Source organism: Miniopterus schreibersii, assembly GCF_964146895.1.
Source record: "Miniopterus schreibersii genome assembly, chromosome: 8".
Lineage (NCBI taxonomy): Eukaryota > Metazoa > Chordata > Mammalia > Chiroptera > Miniopteridae > Miniopterus > Miniopterus schreibersii.
In genome coordinates, this window is record NC_138109.1 from 74,513,174 (window position 1) to 74,532,922 (window position 19,749).

Genomic DNA, 19,749 nt, shown 5'->3' on the forward strand with positions numbered 1-19,749 from the left:
GGAGCAAAGGAGCAATTTTAGATTCAGTGAAACAGCCTAATCCAGAAGGGCCTTCATTCAGATACTGATGTCTGGATTCACTAATCAGTTTGAGACTATAAAGGGGAATATGGGATGCTTAAAAAGATAAATCAAGCTTTTTCTGCCCTCTCCAACACCCCCAAAATTCAAGGTGCCATCAGTCACTCCCCAAACCTAATGGGAGTGTCACTATTAGCCACGTTATTTAAAAACTAGCACTGCCAATTAGAAAATATTGAGAACGTGAAGACAGGGTGACACAAATAGGCAGAAGAATGGAAATATCTCTTCTTATGAGTCAAGTAATTGATTCAGACTTTATCATAAAACGGTGATGGTGGTGTAAGGAAAGCAAGCCTCACTCTTGCTTACACCTCATGAAAAGACTACAGTTCACAAGCAGAAAGGCTTTATTGCTTTAACTGCAAGTACTAATAAGTGCTACTGATGTGCCACGATGCAAATAGAACAGCCTTCAAAAAAGAAAATCTCTTAAAATTCACTTCTAAAGGAAACCAGCAGTGGAAATGAAATTAGCGTCTCCAAGCCCCCAAAGTGTACTTCTAAGTCCTTCCAAAGTTGTCAGGTATAACACCTAGCAGGTGCCTTACCCCAAGGCAGTGCCCCATACTTATGGAGCCGCACTGAACTGAACACGGAGGCTTCAGAAATAAGTCGGCTTACCAGCAGGTTTTCATACTCTTCCTCCAGCTGGTAGATGGCAGATTTCTCGCGCTAGAAGGAGAGAAACAGCAGGTAATGATTTCACTCCCCGTGTGGGTTTGTAGAGAAAGAGCAGTTTCTCTACACCTCCTGTTGTCAGATACTGACTTGACATCATTCCACAGACTATTTTCTCTGGAACATCTTTCACCCACAGAGCCCTCTCCCCAGCTGCTGTGAAGGCGAACCCTTGTTGGCCTGGAGGTGCCATCTCCACAAGTGAAGGCCTGATCACTGTCACTTAAAGACCTGCTTGTTACAAAACTGTAAAAGTCTGAATATATAATTTAGGACTCCCTAGACTTAGGGAAAATTGATCAGATACTCAAGTGACAAAAGTAAGGCAAAAAAGAAAGCCAGCAGAAAGGAAGATGAATAGCTCTGTTCTAAATATAAAAAAAAAGTCTATTGCCCTGACGGGTGTGGCTCAGTTGGTCCCACGCACCTCCCAGTCAGGGCACATGCCCTGGTTGCAGGCTCCATCCCCAGCAGGGGGCATGCAGGAGGCGGCCCATTGATGTTTTGCTCTCACATCAATGTTTCTCTCTCTCTTCTCTCAAAAAAATTTTTTAAAAATCAATAAAAAAATCTTTTAAAAAAATGTATAGAAATCTGGGGGGAAACTGAGTGCTTAAAATCAGATGAATATTTTAGTTGTAATTCTCTACCCAGCTTCGAGTCAGTCCTTTCAGCAAAGGAATCGGGATGAAACATAATTTTCCTCAGTAGATACATTTTAATTACCACATAGAAAAGGAATCACCAAGGACATAAAACTGTATGACAGTCAGATTGTCTCTATTTGAAGAGACGCTCTGCATTCTGAAGGAAAGAACTACCACCCCCAAAACGCTCTCTTACAAACTGCACACAAATGAGTGTTTATATTCCCTTAGACTTTTGCTTGACTGCCCCTACCCAGTGTTAACGCAATATCTAGCAGATCTATTGTGTTCTACTTCCCTATTTAAGAGATGGGATTTTTTAAACTTTCCAATCATTTGGGAAAGTAATCATAGACTAATGTTTCAGACAGAACTGGCTGGGATCAAGTAATTACACAATCCTTCACCATGCTTTTTGAAAGTGAAACATTTCAAAGTACCAGGTCAGCTTTAATTTTGTCCAGCTGCCAGCGGTAGTCCCCGATGGCATTGTGGATGCTCCTGTGGCTGCCGATGTGCTGCTCCACCGAGGCCATGTCCACACCCCAGGAGACCATGTCCATCTCCGCCTGCCGAGGGAGAGAGAGTGCCCTTCATTCCCGATCCTGTGCACCTGACACATCTTCCTACAGCATCAGGGGTCAGAGTACCAAGGGCCACACACAGCTTCATTCAGATCAAACTGAAGATGTAAATATTCAATATTGAAACAAACAAACAAAAATCTTTTTTAAAGGCTTGGGATTTCCAAACAGCTAATGGAGGTTGCCAAATACTTTGCTCAACTTGTCTGACCCCAGCTCAAGATGGGCTGAGAGGTGATTCAGAAATGAGATCCCTGAAGCCTAGATGCTGTCCTCTGAAGAAAAAATCTACATGGGCACATGCAAGTGGCATGTGTATGTGTGTGTACCTTGTGTGCACACCTATGTACTATACCTAACATATAACATGTCATAAAATATTGATAAGTTTCTATAGTCATTTTAAAATGGGCATCAAAACAATCATATACTTCTTCCCAAGCTAAATAGGTAACCTAAAAGTATTTTTGGTTGTTTTTCTTTAAATTGTTTTGATTAATATAATTGTTGACTCTTTAAATCCAGCATTTACTATTACCTTTCAGAATGCAAAGCTACTACAGCCCATTTCAAAGAAGAATTACAACAAATACGCAGGGGAACTTCAATTCATGTTGGCAACCTTGACACTGTGGGTTTACAGTAGCTTTTTAAAAATGAAATCTAACTTCCTATTTTGTCTCCACTACTTCCAATTTAAGAATGCCCCCTAAGAATCAAACACATTATTCCACAAATTTCATCTCCTCTTTCTTTTGCACGAGCCCATGTAAATTTCCAAATCACCTGTGTCATCTCCCAGGCATGCCAAGGGCAAACATCCCAGGCTCTTATTACAGCAAGAACATAACACATATTGTTCTAAGCCACATCCAGGCTCCAATACACTTGGCAAGCTTTCAGAAAGGGGAGCCATTTCAGAGTCAGACAACCGCGACTCACCCAGGACTCTGACCCTTCTTTCCCACAGCTCCTTTTGGCTTTCACCGAAACAGGTGAGTGCACTGGGGAATTAATAAGATGACCAGGCTCCTGCTCAACCCCCTCATTACCATCCCGGTGGATAGTATCTGACTGGTCCATCAGCAGAAACACAAATCAGGGGAACAGAACAAAAACCTGGCACTGGAGGTGTGTGCCCGGGACACTGCTGCCTATCAGCCGGCCCAGCGGCTCAGTCTCCTGGGAGTGAGAGGAAGAATGCGAACTATGCTTTGGGGACTAAGGGATAAGAGGAAAAGAGGCCCGAAAGAATCCCAGAGCAAGCCAGCAATCAGTGATAAAACCTCATGTTCTTTTGAAACCACAGGGGCCACCTGATCTGAAAAGCATCGCTCATCAACGGTTAGAATAGGCTCCCAGCACCTCAACAAAAAACTGAGTCCCTGTGACGATGCCATTTTCCAAGATTTAAAACACTGAGCCTTTGCCACAAAGAAATTCTTACAAAGCTGCACCCAACGTGAATACAAAAAGTGACAAATTCTGAGTTGTCGTTTTACATAACTGTCCTACTAAAAAGAAATATAGGGAATCTGATGTTTCAAAATTTGGTTCAAAGGTTGTTTAACCAAACATCACCGACCCTGAAGATGTAGCTCCAGCCCTATCAAGCCTCCCTTTGACCTCTCCATTCCACAGGTATTGAAGCGCACCCCTCCCCCAGGCCTACCTGAACAGGACTTTATTACAACTCATATACAGTATTTAATCCCACTCTGCTCTGCAGAGAAATTTGGCATTTGGATGTATGTATCTTGTTTTCTTCAATAATAAGTCATTTTCAGGGCCATGAAACATAATTTTTGAACCCACAGTTTCTGGCACGGTGCTAATACCAAGAAAATGCTCAAGAAATGTGTGTTCAGAGATTAGAAGGGAACTTCACAATGTATATTATTGTTGAATCACTATGTTGTACACCTGAAACTCACATAATGTTGTATGTGAATTATACCTCAACTAAAAAAAATTAGAAGGGAATTTGAAAACATGCAAATAGGCTTGTATTTAGGTATCTCATACAAAGTTATTAGGGATTAATAACTTACTTTTAGCCTACCTTCTGTAATAGTGATATGCAGTCCTTATAATAAGTGGGAAAAAGTAAACTCAGTGGATGATTATTTAGCCCCATAAGCGCTCACCACTTAGGAAAGTACACATACAAAAATTTTAAAGTTGTCGAGAAATTTTAGAGCCACTGCTAAATTGGTCCAAGAACTAGTAATAAAACCAGCATTTCTTAGCACCACAACCACACTGCATCACAAATGATCTCTCCACAACTTATCATCCTGACGTATCCACCTTCTAGAGAAGGACGGTCCATTAGGTGCCAGGTTTTCATTATAAAGTCCCCATCTCCGTGATTATGGCGCATTTCCACTGCCACCTGCTCATTACAGCGCATAATCACCACGTAAAACAACAAAACAGTAATTAATGCTGAAGAGTACTTTGCAGAAACTCCGGTTCTAGGGAAGGCTCCGCACACACTTCTGATGCCATGACTTCACTTCACTCCCACACCAGTGACGTAGGATTGCACAAGACAGCTGACACTTCAAAATATGAGGTGAGCAGCCAGCGAGCCCAAACCAGAAGATCCAGTTTTAGCAGGTTTCCAGCTCCTCCAAATTTGTTAACATTTTAAGTGGGCCTCCACAACATTCTGTTTTTTTAAGTACCTATCAGTAACCCAGATGAGATCAGTTACCACTCGAGAACAGTGCAGGTTTTTTTAGCACATCAAGTCCCACAACAGATTTTCCGGTTGTGCACAGTAAGAGCTAGATAGTCAAAATCTACTAATTAAATGATACCTGTTAAATATTACCTGTGTGATAAAGTATGACTAGAAAGCAGTGAGGCTGATTCTCTAAGCCATACGGGGGGCGAAAACGAACAAGTTTCATTCATTTCAAAATAGACGCCCACTTCCAAATTGTGTATGAGGAAAATTCCAAAAAAAGTCGTCACTGCCGTCTCAGGGCCAGAACACCCTTTGTGCTCCTGACCACTGGGGCTCCCCCTGCCCCGGTCCATACCCCTGACTACAGACTGGGGATGTCTGAGAAGCAGCCCTTGTCCCTCTGGAACCTGCTTACTTACCCTCTGCTGCCTCATCCACCCCAGACACTCGCTGGTGAGGCGCTTGGTGAATTCATCCCACCCAGAGCCACTCTGACAGGTGTACCCGCCGCCACCCTTGGAGCTGGCCCTCCGGACTCGAGGGACACTGATGGCTTTATACAGGGCTCGCATTTGCTCCTGGAGCTGAAGCAGTCTGAAAGGAAAGGAAAACAATTATAGCGGCACAGGAAGACAGCAAATAAAAACCCGTGCTGGCTAATTTCCCCTTTTCTGAGTCTCCTTTGTGTCAGTACCGGGGTCACAAATGTCTTATTTGAAGAATATTTTTCTTTACCAACAGGATGTGAATCCTGATCGCATACAAAAACTTAAATATTACGATGCTCAAAGCCTGCCACATCATAAACTTCCACTGGCTTTGCCTAACCTGGCCGTGCCTCCCGCTTGCTCATGAGTTTCACCCTGGGATTTTGAGAGCAAGATTCCAGGCACCACGAGCGCAAAATCAGACTGCACGTCTCTGCTTCAAACTGCATTTCCAACCCTAAGACTCTCAATTTTGTTTTCATTAAACTGAGCTTGACTTAGTATCAGGCTCCTAGAGAAAAATGCTGTGCCAAAGGCCTTTGCTGGCTCCTCAAGGGATATACAATGAACATCCAACGAACTCAACTCTTCAAAATACACACACTCTTTTGGGCAGGTCTGGTCAATTCTCATGGCAGCTTTGTGATTCCATAAAAGATGAAGGTAGTGCTTTTAGTCCATTTGCATTAGACAGACATAAAGCTGCAAAATCCCAAGGAAGAGAGCCTGTCCCTGCAAAGATCTATCTATGCTTCCTTCGGGGGAGGGCCTGAGTCCCGGGGTTGAGTGTAACTAGTTGTACGACATTCTCTCGAAAGTGCATTCGTGCTCTCTGAGAAATACCTTTTCTGATAAGCATCGCAGGGCTGGCCCATCTGCCGCATCTCTCTGATCAAGCTATCAGTAATCTCCATCTGGTCATTGGCCTGAGCAAAACACTCGTCCAGTTCTCTGCTCCGAGCCAGCTGTATTCCATCTCCATATTTCAGTTCCTAAAAGAAAAGAATGTGGGGAGGCTCATTAGCCAAAATCTGTGGGCTGTATTTTAAAGTTTCACCAGGCTTCTAAGAGTATATTTACAGAATACTAATCCTTCCCTTTCTTCTGAATCTGAAATGCGTGTCTTTCATATTTACACAGAACTCTCGTCTAATGGGAATATTTCTGAGGTAAGAACACTGTGCCGTGACACTGGTGAAGGTCTTTTACCCACAAACTGAACTTTTCTTGCATCTTACAAGAAAATAAAATTTCAGTTCTTAAAAAGAAAGCTTTCTAATCCACCGCATTGAGACAATGGATTTCCTGGTTTTGATGATGCACTAATTATGTGCTATGTCGCCTTGGAGGAAGCTGGGCGATGAGTGCCCAAGACTGCTCTGTACTAGTTTTACAACTTCTTGTGAATCTAGAATCATTTAAAAATAAAAAGGTTTTTACATGGATTAAAGTGAAGTTATTTTTTAACTGGACAAAATAAACCAGAACAAGAACCCACACATTATTTAAAATTAAGAAATTAGAACATTAAGATAGTCTGCAAACAGATATATAAATTCATTTGATTAAAATCCCTCTTTTTATTTAACAGGGGTATTTTGTCATGAGGCAGATTCCAGATATAAACCGTACATTAATAAATGTCAGCATTGAGGAGATTGAAGAGATACAGTAAACTGGAGAAGGAACAGAAAAGGTGGCTATGGCCCCACCATTTTCTAGCCCGTTTTTAGCAAACTCAGAGTAAATGTGGATGCTACTGTCTTTTAAAATAAAAACTTTAAATGGGAGGAACATCACGGAAGCCGTGATTTTCAAGCCTTTGTCAATGGGATCCCAAAGCTCTCTCAGTACCATCAAGGAACATCATGAGGCTTTCATAAATGTTACCATTTTTTCCTCAATTTTCAATTGCTTATTTTTCCACATATATATCTTTTTGTTTCTCAAATAGAATTGTTCTTACAATACGGTGATTTTTTTTCCTGAAAACAACCACCACGTATTAAATTGATGGTGTACATCACAATCAGTGACATAAAGCATTTCTAGGAAAAGAAAGTATCACAAAATAAACAACAGGTTGCTGCAGTTCCAACAGGTTGTTACAATCTGCAGTGTAAACATTTGTTGAGGGGAAAAAAAATTGTGTAAAAACTGGTTCCCGTTGTGAAACCAACATGACAAGTAGGTTAAGAAGATATGCATCCCTATCTAGTCTGTTTTGAAAAGACCATCTCCAAACACTGATTGAAGGAGGGCGTGAATGAGGGCACACTGGTGGGGCGAGGAGAGCCTAAGCTAACCGGGGACAGGCCGGGGTGCGGGTGACACCGGGGGGCAGGAAGCTCACCGGCTGCACAATCAGCTCAGCCCGCATCAAGCAGTCCGCGCAGTTCTGCAGAAGCTCCTGGATAGTGTTCTGGTTCTGGTGCCTGGACATCGTTCCGGTTTGACTGATGAGACAAACAGAGAAGCAGGCGTGAATGATTTTCCCAATTCTGAAATGATGTCCAACTTTCAGAAAAGTGGCAAAAATGAGACAAAACACTCCTGCAGTCCCTTAGCCCAGATTCCCCAATTCTTAACATTGCCTAGTCGCCTCTATCCCTCTCTCTGTATATAAATGTATTTATACATTTTTCTGAACGATTTGAGAATCGTGTCCCTTTAACCCAAAATATTTCAGCACGAATTTCCAATTATATAACCACAGTACAATTCTCAAATCATAACATTTAAAATGTATTGAACACTAGTTTCTACTCTACAGAACTTTTTCAAATTTTACTACTTAGCCCAATAATGATCGTCACACCAAGTTGTTGTTGTTTTCCAGGTCCAAGATCCAAATCAGAAATACTCCTCTGAGTTGTAGAAACACATTTCTGGCAGCTTATCTGTCACACCTCTTGCTTCAAACCCCACTACGCCCAGCCCCGCGTCCCCGGGGGAAGACCTCACAGCCTAAAGGTGCTATTGGCAAGTCCAGCTAAGGAAAACAGGAGCAGACAAGAGAAAAGTGTATTCAACAGAAATATTTTCTGCAATCACAGCGAAAGAAAACAGTGGTAAAGAAATGATGGTGTGAAGAAAGTGACGGAAATTTAAACATCTTTAACGCAAAAACAATTCTTTTCAAGATGGTCCTAGAGTATTTCCACATGTACATGTCAAATGAAGCTCTTTTCTGGAAGACGCACGACAGAAACCTTAAAACAACAGTGGTGCTTAAGAAGAATGTTGTAGATGTTCCATATTTTAAAGAAAGACATTACAGGCATTTAATCTGCTCCAGTTTTAAGTAAAAAGAGCAAGGTATAATAACACAGTCTTGCTTTTTAATTTGCCAGGATCCATTATGCCGCAGCAAAACCTACGGCATAGTTTAGTTTAAGAGAGATTTAAAGCATATTAAATTATTGTTTAATGATCGGGAAAAGGCCTCATGAATGGGCTACAAGAAGCCTGAGTCCCTCACGGGGCTTCAGAGCCACCCAGTCTTTCGGCCAGGGCCGCCTGCAGATTAAACCGATTGATGCCTGTTTGAGGTACTGGGCTTTCTCTTATGTGTGTCTGTGTCTGGGGTGAGTGGGGTCGGTGTATCTGTAAGTGTTTTAAAGAAAGAATCTCACTGTTTAAGAAAAAGGGTTTGAAAAGCACAGGCTGTACTATGCCTAGATGGGGTAAGATCAAGAGAAAGTGGGGAACTTCTCCCACCAGGCCCGTTCCGTGGCATTTCCCATCAGGAAGCACTCACCGACTTTCTCTCTGCCACCTATGAGGTCCCTCCCTGCAAGCAAGGCTCCTCGACAAGCCCGCACTAGCTGCATCTATGTGGGTGAGGAACCAAGCTTTCCCTGGGAACCACTCCCAGGTGACGGATGGCATGGCTCCTCCAGGCAGGCCCAGGCGATGTGCGGCCTGCACGGCCCACCTATCAAAACCAGGTCACCACACCCCCCATGAATGCAGTCAGTCTTCCCTCCGCTCCGGGCTGCACAGGAAACCTGGCACACTCCTGGTCCCGCTGAGATACAAACAGGGCTGCTTCAGCTGTCTAAACTTGCACAAAATTCCGACTGAAACAGAACGCCTTCCAAAATGCGCTTATTGTAAAACAGAGGAAAGAAATTCAAGAAACAAGAGAAAAAATTCAGGAATACGGAAACCTCCTTTAGAACCCTAGGATGGGTAAGGAATTAGGAAGGTCCTATGTAATTACATTGGTTGTTTTTATTGAAGGGAGAAGAGAGTCCCTTTCTTCTGAAACATTCAGTAATTCTGTTCAGCTATTTGGTTCACAGGGTGATTCCCACAAAGACTGCCAGTCCCTAGGATATAAGCGAAGGGGCTAGCTCTGAGCATAAAAGTCTGAGTTTCTTAAATGATTTAATAATACGCACTTCTGTAAAAACTATCACAGACAGAGCTATTAGGCAGCGGCAGGTGGGGGAAACTGGGTGAGGGTTATATGAGAACTCTCCAGTATCTTTGCAACTTTTCCATAAATCTAAAATTACCCCAAAATCAAAATGTATTTTAAAAAAGACGGACCAACTCAGCTGTGAACGAGTATGCCGAAGGGTACATGTGTCTTTTTAAAGCCAGTTTATGACTAAGTTAATTTGACAACAAAATATAAAACTCGCCTGCTTCTTTTTACCCCACTTCTACAGTAGTTAGTTATGGGATACTTAGAAACTGACTGTAGCTAGGAAAAAGAAAGGTGAGGCAATTAAATGTTGGCTTAAAACAGTGAACTTCCCACATTGTTTTTGTTCCCTCCTACTTTTAAAAGACATTCCTACTTCTCGAGAGAGCAGCTGACAGTTCTATTAAGATAAGTCACCTTATCTGCTTCCTGTCACCTTCATACATCTGAACTTAAAAACAAACAAAAAACAAACTTCATATGCTGTTGATAGTACCAAAAAGAATTCTTCATGCTCACTGAAGGATTTGCCTGTGTTTATCACACATGCCCTTGACATCCACTAAAACCCTATGGGTTTTACTTGACATTTTAGTAAATAGATTAACAACTACGTAGGAAAGAGGAATGCACAAAAATCTAATCCCTTTAAGGGTCAAAAAATGGAAAGCTAACATGTTAGAACAATGTAATGAAGAATCTTTGGTATTGCTATTTGTCCACAGGAAATTATCTGATTAACCGAATTTCATCTTAAACACAACTCTGGATGACTGCGTCTGGTCCCGAAAGCAGGACCTGCCTCTCCTGCCTTTCACTTCAGTCTGAGTGGCTGAGGGCGCCCTTTGGAAGCAGATCCAGGTGAGAAAGGGAACCTCGGAAGAGCTCAGTCCATCCAACTGAGCCGGAGGAAGGGAGACTGAGGCCCCTGAGGTTTAATGAGCGGGGGAAAAGGGAATCCACCTTCTCAGCCCAGGGAAGAATCCACACGGAACCGGCTGCACTCACATCAAAGGGGAGGTGCAGGTAGAAAGAGCTGTGACCAAGGGGTCGGGCTGGTGTCAGACACTCAACACTGTGCAGAGCTGGGCTCTTCAGCATGACAGCCAGGAGAGCTTGCTTCAGGAAGCGTGTGCGTTTTCTCAAAGTTGTGTGCCAGGCAAAAATTTTAAGTCAAATCCTGTTTTCTATTGGCCTCATAACAATTTTAGACCTTTTTTTTAATCTCAGAAATTTCTAGACCTTAGTTTTCCATCTGGTAGGCTAGATGGCATCTAAGATTTCTCTAGCTCATGCTTTCTGTAACTCTGTTTTATAAAACTCATTCCTCCTTTGAAAAAGTACAAAAGTTCTATGTTCGGTCTAACGGTAATAAGTGTCCACGTCAATTCATATAAATGAATGCACTTTGAGAAAAGGCAAAATTCTATCATATGTGAGAAAATAATTTTTATAAGGATTTTAAAAATCCCCAGCCTTGAAGAAATTTTCAATCCTGGTACATTCGGGTGTTACGGGTGCAGAGGTTTTAAACCATGTTAGGACTGAACTAACAAGCTCAAAGTTCAATTTTTAAATCCCACTTCAGTGGCATGGAAGAGGAAAGATGTCAGGTAAAAATAAATAAATAAATAAAAACCCTCATTTGGGCGAAATCAATAAAAAAATATTGACTTCTTAAACTAAAATTAATAGCTGTCCTTAAAAAAAATAACATTTATTCTTAAAAGTTTTTAACTTTTTCTGAAATTGTTTTATCTCCAAACTCACAAAGACAAATGATTCATATGTTTTTTAAGTTGACCTTCTAAAACATGTTTGAACAAGTAGTCGTTCCAACAGTTTGCCTGAAGATCCCTTTGTCAGTGGCTAAAAGGAAAACAAGTTGTGGGTTTTAATCCAAAGATGAAGTACATGAACATGTGAACAATATTAGAGAGCTTTGTATGTTTTGTTTTACCACCTCTAAGTAACACTCTTTTCTTTTAAAATGACTCCAAAATTAGCTGTCTTAAGGCATTAGTTTAACCCTTGTTGCCAAGAATATTATTAAAGAAAAATTATTTTGAAGAGAGGTATGCAGCATTACAAGGTAAAAAATATTTTTGAATAATAATAGTTACTCTGCTTTGTTTTATGAAAGTAATTTTATAGCAAACTATTCTGTTCATTAGACTCTTGGCCCAGGGTCTAACTGTGCATTTCTTTTGTGTGTATACTTTCTCTCCCATAGGATTCCTTCTTTCCCTTCCTCCACCTCTCTCTCTGTCCCCTCTCCTTCCCTCTACCTCTAGACTTTCTTTTGTTCACTCACCCACAGAGGGTCCTGTACATGTGCCAGAAATGGTGTCATGTCTTTTTGTATTCAGATTCATAGAATAATGGCCTTGGAAAAGCTCAATAAATATTTGTTGAAAATAATGAATTATGCAATGCACGAATATGGATCTTAAAACCAATAGGCTTAGCATTTTCACATATACTACTTTGAGTTTCTTTAAAGAATCTTAAGTAAAAAGAAAAAAAGATGTGATATCTGTAAAAAAATATTTTTACTTCTTTGTTTAGGAACAATACCCTAGCTCCAGGACTCACTAAACACTCTCCCATCCTCCAGGAGTTGCAGAGCAACTGCCGCCCCCTCTACTGAGCTTTCCCACGCACACCTCTGCTCTCATTCTGCTATTTACACACCTGTCTTCCCCACTCCTGAAGATCAAAGTCCCACATCTTCGACTCCTGAAGGCTCCTAGCAACACAATTTGCATGCAGAAGGTGCTTAATGCATGTTTGTTTGATTTATAGTAAAGTGTAAGAAAAACAAAGTCAAATAAAAGACTGATATGAGGATGTTCCCACTCATCTCATTACTCCAATTTCCAAAGCTCGATCAGGTAGCACAACTATCCCCACCCATTCCCACCCTAACAGCGAGCAAAAAAGGGTGTGTTTTTTCCTATAAATTTAAAAAAGAGGGCCTCCGCTGATCCTTCATCTTGTCCTCACGGGGGAGCTTTGGAATTAGTACTCTAATAATAGTTCCATTTCTGTTCCCTGTTTATTATTTTCACACTGTTTTTGGTGGATTGGAGGGAGGGGGGAGACTGATCACCTATCATTAACTTCAGAAAGGCTTTGAAGGCGGACAGACTTGGCCTCCACTCCCTGCCCAGCCGCTTCCCGGTGTCCGGTTGGGATCCTGAGCAGGTCAGGCTCTGTGGCTGGAGTCTCCGCATCGGCGACGTGGAGCCGCACCCACCTCCTGCGGGTGCCAGGCGCCTGCGCCACTCATGCCTGCAAAGCCCAGCAAAAGCTAAATCCTCACTGCAGGCGAGCCCTTGTGTGGTGGCTGCTGCTGCCATGACAAGGCGCTCAGATTTCATTTTGATTTTTTACTTTGTCATTTTTGCCCCAGTTCATAATTTTAAGGATATCCTGAAGCAAATTGTGGGATGAGCAAAAAAAAAAGGGGGAGGGGGACAAATGGATTAGAATTAAGTGTGAGACATTGCAGAGGTTCCTAAAATTACCTACAAGACCCGAAAATAATAGTTTAAGACAATTCAAAGGGAATGATAGCATGAAAGAAACTTATTGAAGAGATAGGGAAATTCAGAACAAGATGTGTTCCTTTCCTTTATTAAGCAGGGATGACATATAAATACTTGGTCCTTACAAATTCAGTGTCAAAATAGGGATCTCTATTTTGAATTACTTCTCTGTGTGAAAAGTTACATTCATTCTGAAGTCTGAAGGAATCATTTACAAGTTATCTGATTATCCATCAAGAAGTCAACTCCTTTTTAAATTTTTTCCAGGTACCAGATGAAGCAAGGGACATTATGTTTGCAGGTCAAAAATTTTAATTACGCCCGGCTGGGCATGGCTCAGTGGTTGAGCATCGACCTGGGATCCAGGCGATCGGGGTTCGATTCCTGGTCAGGGCACATGCCCAGGTTGTGGGCTTGATCAATGACTCTCTCATCATTGATGTTTCTATTTCTCTCTCTCCCTCTCCTTTCCTCTCTCTGAAATCAATAAAGATATATTAAAAAAAAAATTTAATTACAAGCAACTTAGACCTCTTACTAACATGTCATCACTTTCATAAAATGTAGATTTCACTTTCACGAGGTCTTTGAAGGTCCTGGACCCTTCCAGCCCGAGCTGGAAATGATTGGGCTGCACTAGCATTTTACAAGATGTTGCTTCCATTGAGTGGCTCACTGAGTCTTGGGGCCTGTAGGCCAGTGGCTTCAACATCAGAGCCACACCTGACCATTTTCCCATGAGTGTCAGAGGGAGAAAGAGAGAGACAAAGGGTGGGGCAGTGCTCCCAGCGCTGGTGCCTCCAGACTGAAGCAGCACTCTTCTAGAACCTCCTCTTCTGGAAAGACTGGTTAGCAGAGAACTGAGTTAGGCTCTCCCAGTCACACCCAAGCCCTCCTTTGCTCCACCCTAAGAAGTCAGCATTGAGGCATCAGGGGCATCAGCAGTTTTTCTTCTTTCCCAAGACATCTCAATCACCTGAACAACAATGAATTATGCCCATATTTAGAGAAAAAAATTAACTACTGTAGAAAGCTGTTTTGTAGATCTGCAGCATCAGACTGCATTTTCCTAAGCAGGTGGAAACTCGACAGGAGTATTAATGAAAGAACACTGTGGTTATGAAATTAATATTTCACAGGAATGCAACAAATGAATAAGTGAAAACTCAGATACAAGAGTTTACAAGTAGGAGAGATGAATTCTAATCACTACAGTTTGATAGTTTGATTTTTTTTTTTCCTTGAGTCATTGTGGTATACTGGATTAAAATGTAGCTCAATCACTGTATGACCAAGCAAGTCATTTAAACTACTTTAGCCTCAGTTTTCCAGCTATAAAATGGGCAGTTTGTCATGAGGTTTGAGATAAATACATAATATACCTGGCACATCACAGACGTGTTTGCCAGGTGATGGTAACTATTATTAACCACTGATGTGATATTTTTTATAAAATATATCACTTTTTCAAACTTGATAACCATGTAAATGTTATCTGACACGTATTAAGCTAAACTGAATCTTACTTTGCAGTCGTTTCCCAGAAAAATATTTAGAAAATCTATTCTATGAGTCACCCAACTCTCAACCTGTTTTCTCAGACTCTCCCTTGCCTTTCACGTCCAATTCTTAGCTGAAGCTGCCACTCCACCTAGCAATATCTACTTTCCTGACCTACTGTCATCAAACTCAATCAGACATTTGTCACCTCCCTCCTTCACTGTTGTAATTACTTCCTTAAGCCAACTCCCTCCTGTAGGCCCTCCCCACTTCATGCCACCTGCATACTGAGGCCACTGAAACAGTGCAAAAGCTCTCAGTGCAGGAGACCTTCACTGGCTTTGATGAAAATCTGCAATGGCTCCCCTCTACCTATCCAAATTTCCCCATGAAGTCAGGTCTGTAAGGCACTGGCCCCAACCAACCCTTCCTCCTTAGGTCTTACTGCTTCCCCACCGACAGTGAATGCTCAGAAAGGACATCACTCTATAGGCCTTGAATTTGCTCCTGGGTTTCCACCTCTCCAACAGTTCTTCTCATGCTCTCTCCCCCCCCCTGGAATGCTCTCTGCCCACCCACCTTTACCAGCTGAAGTAAATACTCCGAAGTCTAATTCACCAGCACTTCCTTTACAAAGTCTTACTAGTTACATTCTTACTACATATGTTATCTTGTCTCCTTAAGGAGCTTCTTAGTCATGTACACCCTTCTCGTCCATTACCCTCCTGTGTTATAGCACTGTGTGCTTACTTTCCTTTAAAGAGCATGCACTCCTTTAAAGAAGGCTTTGTATTTTCACCTTTGAACCTCTCCAACACCTAGCACACTGCAGATGCTCCATAAATATTTGCTGAATGGAGAAATGGAATTGAGATACTTTCCTCATATATGTGCAAGACTGTCTAGTCTAACACACAATGAACTCTCTCTAAAGGCACAGGATGACAGCAGGGCAGAGGGGAGGCACCTTAGCTTCTCACTCAACTCAGCCAACAGTGGGCTGGGATTTGAGGCAAGTATTAATCTCCTTGTCTCTAAGGTGGAAAAGTGAGGGGTTTGTACTCCTTACATTCCCCTGACTCTAATTCAGTGCAAATTAACCTGTTTATCTCATGCAAAGATATAGGCTTCTTTGAAAAGGTAGTTTAAGACAAACTTAAAATATACAGGGTGTCTCCCCAAAAACGTATACAAACTTTAACAGCTGATAGCTCAATTTTGACAATGAAATGTATTTTAATAAACACTGCCTTTATAATTATTCAAAGTGTGTGTATACATTTTTTCAGGACACCCTATATATATCAAATAGTGATCACATGCATTTTGGTTTTGAAGTCATGAGTTGTGGAGAAAACTAACAGCATTATAACCACATATTTCTGAATAGTCATCTTTTAATCCTATAAAATCCATGCTCCAATCAGTGATTTAACTGTGGGCCTTTGTCATTTGACCACCAAATTTCACTACAGATTTGTAATTTCTTTGAATTATAGGAATAAAACTAGAGTAATTCTGCCTTAGTTCAAAACAATATTAGTATAACATCCTACACAAGAAAAATCCAAAGTTTGTATTTTTCAATATATACCTATTATGTTATCAAGCATATAACATTTACCAAACTTTAAAATATGAAGTAGAGCAGAGAAGACGTTAAATAAAGTAGATGCAAATTCCATAAAGACAGGTCAGGGAAGAAGGAAGAATTAGAAGTTAGATATAATACTGCCCTAAAAACTGACAAGTGTTATGAATGTAAAGGACAAAGCGAAGATGTTTTAAAGTCGCTGTTTTAGAAAATAAGGATTGAGCTGTCTACACACTCAAATCAGTTTATTAAACACAAACACTGAGTATTTTGAAAACTACCAATCTCATTCAGCTATTAAAGTAGCAATTTTTTTAAAGTAAATTATGAGTTTAAATTCAACCAGTAGTTTTCATACTGGTTTTGTGCTTTAAAAACAAGACACCTAGCAGAGGGTCACAGGTGGCAGCCGCCTTCCACAAAGAGCCTCTGGGAAAACAGCAGCAGGTGCCTGCCCTCCCTTCTGTCAGTCGTTGTCATTTTAAAAAGCAGAAATCCGCATTTGCAGGTAATTTTGTATTATGCTAAATAATTCTTCAGCTCCAGGAGGGTTGGGAGCAGTGAGGCGGCCCAACCGGCTGGGGAAACCACCACCTGCTGACTCCAGCCCTAGGGCCTCACTCCCTGGGCCTGGCCAACATCAAGGCGCAGGAAGACGCCCTTCCCAGCACCAGGTCATGGATCGCTTGGGTCTGTTTGCCCTTCTCAGAGATGTAACACTTGACAGGTTTATAATCGGCCTTAGGTTGGAAAAACTGAACACAAGAAATGATGCAATCCTATGAGAAAACATCGAGACTCCCCAAAATTTAATTCTTATAAGCCTCGTATCTCTATGGAGCTCATTAACCAATACATTAACTTCAAATTTCGCCTACAAGAAGCCAAGGGAGCTTAATTTCAATGAACAGGAATGTTTATTGTCCATTTTAGAAACAGAGATTCTAGAACAACAAAAGCATATTGAAAAACACACACACACAAAAACTTGGTTCCTAAAATGCCACAAAAAAGAAGCTGCTAGAGAATCCCTGCAAATTCTGACTTGGATTTAAATCTGTGGATATTAGATACTGGAAGACTAGGAGGGAAAAGGAAAGTTTCAGATTTAAGCGGTTGGCCGGGTTTTAAAAACAAATTAAAACATGTTAAAATGTTCCCCCCCTTGTCCCCTATGGCTTGGCACTTTTTTCCTGGAAATTCCCAGGTGCATTTTGTTCAGACGAAAGAGCTTAAGATGGAGACAATTTTTTTTTTTTTTTGCCAACTCACAGCAAAATAAGTTACCAAGATGCTCCGGGGAAATAAATATACAGATAAAACTAAGCAGAAAACAGGCTGCAACTCGACCCGTCCCTGCCTCCAAAACTGCTGGCCAAACAAAAACTCCCGGAGCCTATTCAGGTAGCTCCTCCCCAGCCTGAGGCCACGGGGCCGCGTAAAATTCGCTCTGGAAACCTGGCGTCTTCCCCTGTTTGGGAAGGGCTCGCGGGGTCAGGGTTTACAGGGGCTGGGGAGGTTGGGGAAGACACCTTCCCACGGCTCTCGTGGGCACCCCGAGCCCGGCACCCCACTCTCCACCCACTCAAGTGGCTCCCTCGGTGGGTTTCCTGGACGATCGGGAGAAACAGACCAATTCTTCCCAGCGGGCCCCTCTGGGGACCTTGGCCGAGGCTGGCCCAGCGTCGCGGGCGGGCGAGGGTGCGACGCGGCGCCCTCCCCTGGACAACTCCCTGCCCGCGCCCGGCCGCTGAAGGCGCAGGACGCCCGCCGAGGGGCGCGACCCAGACGAGGGGATCGTCCCTCCGGTGCTTTGTAAAGAGGAAAACAAAGGACGCGAGCGCGCGGCCACAGGTGCGCTCCCGGGGGCGGGGGGGACCCCGCGGAGGACCTGGGGGGGCCGGCGTCTCCCTGCGGTGCTGCGCCCCAGCGCCAGGTGGCCGGGCAGCTCCGTTTGAGCAGCAGAGGAGGCCAAGGCGGGCATTTCCAGGGACGGGACCCCCGCGCCTCCGGGACGCGCAACCTCTACGCAAAACCCTGGGGCTGCCGACGCGGTCTCGGGGTGACCAGGAATCTGGGATGGGCCAGGAGACCCAGCGGAGCGCCGAGTCCGACCCTGGCCCCTGGAGAGGCCCGAGGGAGGCTCCACTCCTTGGCTGTTTTATTTTTGGTTAGAGTTTGGGAGGCTGGGTTTTGCTGTCGAAGCCCCGCCTGCCTGACCCCCCCACCTGCCAGCCTGGACAAAGGGAAGGCCAGCCCGCGCTGGCCGCGCAAGGGGCAGTCCTGCCAACAGCCGAGACCCCCCGCAGGCTGGCCTCCGGCCCCGGCCCGCGGAGAGCAGCACAGGCCGGACGGAGTCTCGGTTCGCACCCGCGCACGGCGGTGCGCACGGCGGGCGGGCGGCGGGCCACCTGGGTCCTGCCGCGCACGAAGAGGAAACGCTTCCTGACCTCGGGCACACAGGCTTCCCTCCTTCTGGACCCGGGTGTCCTCGCGCGTCAGCAGAGAACTGTCCCTCTCCTTCCCAACCGGCGGGGGCTGACTCTGCGAGGACAGTGTGGAGACCCCGCACCCCGGCCCCGCAGCCCCGGCCCCGCACCCCGCGCGCGCCGCGCGCTCGGCACCGCCCGGTACGCACCAGTAGCCGTCGGAGTTCTGGTCGTTGACGGTGTAGCGCCGGGAGTAGTACATCCTGCTGGTGCCCCCGCCGCCGCCACCGCCTCCGCCACCGCCGCCGCCGCCGTAGGTCACCTCGTAGCGCAGGTCGGGGCCCGACTCCGCGCGGGTCATACGGCCCAGCGTGTTGATCCGGGGGTGGGACCCCCCGTTGCAGCTCATGTTGGCGGGAACTCAGAGAGCCACGCAGCGCCAAGGCATAAGCGAGGACCACCGGCTCGGAGCGGGCGGGGGGCTTCGAAGGCGAGGCCAAAGCCGGGGGCCGGAGCGGGAGGCACAAGGGTGGCGGGGCCGCTCCTCCGCCGGGCGTCCTGGCCGCTGCGAGCGCGGCGCGGGGGGAGACGGGCGCTGGGAGCCGGAGCGCAGGGAGAGCTGTGGCGCGGAGGGCGGCGAGAGCGCACAGGAGCCGGGTCGCGGCTGGGTGTCGGTGTTGGTCGGGGGCTCGAGTCTCCTCCCCGCTGGCAGCCGGCGCCGAGCCACACCTGGCCCGTTTCTTTCCAGGGCGGGGTGCGGCCGCCGCTCCTCCCCGTCCCGGGCGCCCCGGGGGCGGCACCGGCGCGCTGGGCCCTCCCCGCCAGCCCGCCCGCCCGCGGCTCCGCCCTGCGCCGCCCAGGCCTGAGAAACGCGGGAAGGGGCGGGGGCCCGAGACCCGGCGCCCAGGGCGCGGCCCCCCGGGGAGACGCGCTGGTACGGGGGCGCCGCGCTCAGCTCGCCGGCTCCAAGGGCCAGAAAGCGCGGCCCCTGCTTCGGACGATTCCACGGTCCCCAGAGCGGAAATTAGCTGGAAAGTAAGGGCCGTTCGGTTGGAGACTCACTG

General features: G+C 44.8%; 1 protein-coding gene across 2 annotated transcripts in view; it reads right to left on the reverse strand.

Moving 5' to 3' along the window:
* DSP (desmoplakin) overlaps positions 1 to 19,465 on the reverse strand; it is a 39,682-nt gene extending 20,217 nt beyond the window's left edge. For both annotated transcript variants that reach the window (XM_081145008.1, XM_081145007.1), the window contains exons 1-6: positions 18,895 to 19,465; positions 7,530 to 7,632; positions 6,020 to 6,168; positions 5,108 to 5,282; positions 1,850 to 1,978; positions 706 to 756 (exon numbers count right to left, since the gene is read on the reverse strand). In XM_081145008.1, coding sequence (XP_081001134.1) covers positions 706 to 756; positions 1,850 to 1,978; positions 5,108 to 5,282; positions 6,020 to 6,168; positions 7,530 to 7,632; positions 18,895 to 19,094 — 807 coding nt within the window. In that variant the 5' untranslated portion in view covers positions 19,095 to 19,465. The remainder of the gene's footprint in view (positions 1 to 705; positions 757 to 1,849; positions 1,979 to 5,107; positions 5,283 to 6,019; positions 6,169 to 7,529; positions 7,633 to 18,894) is intronic.
* Between the last annotated feature and the right edge of the window lie 284 nt (positions 19,466 to 19,749).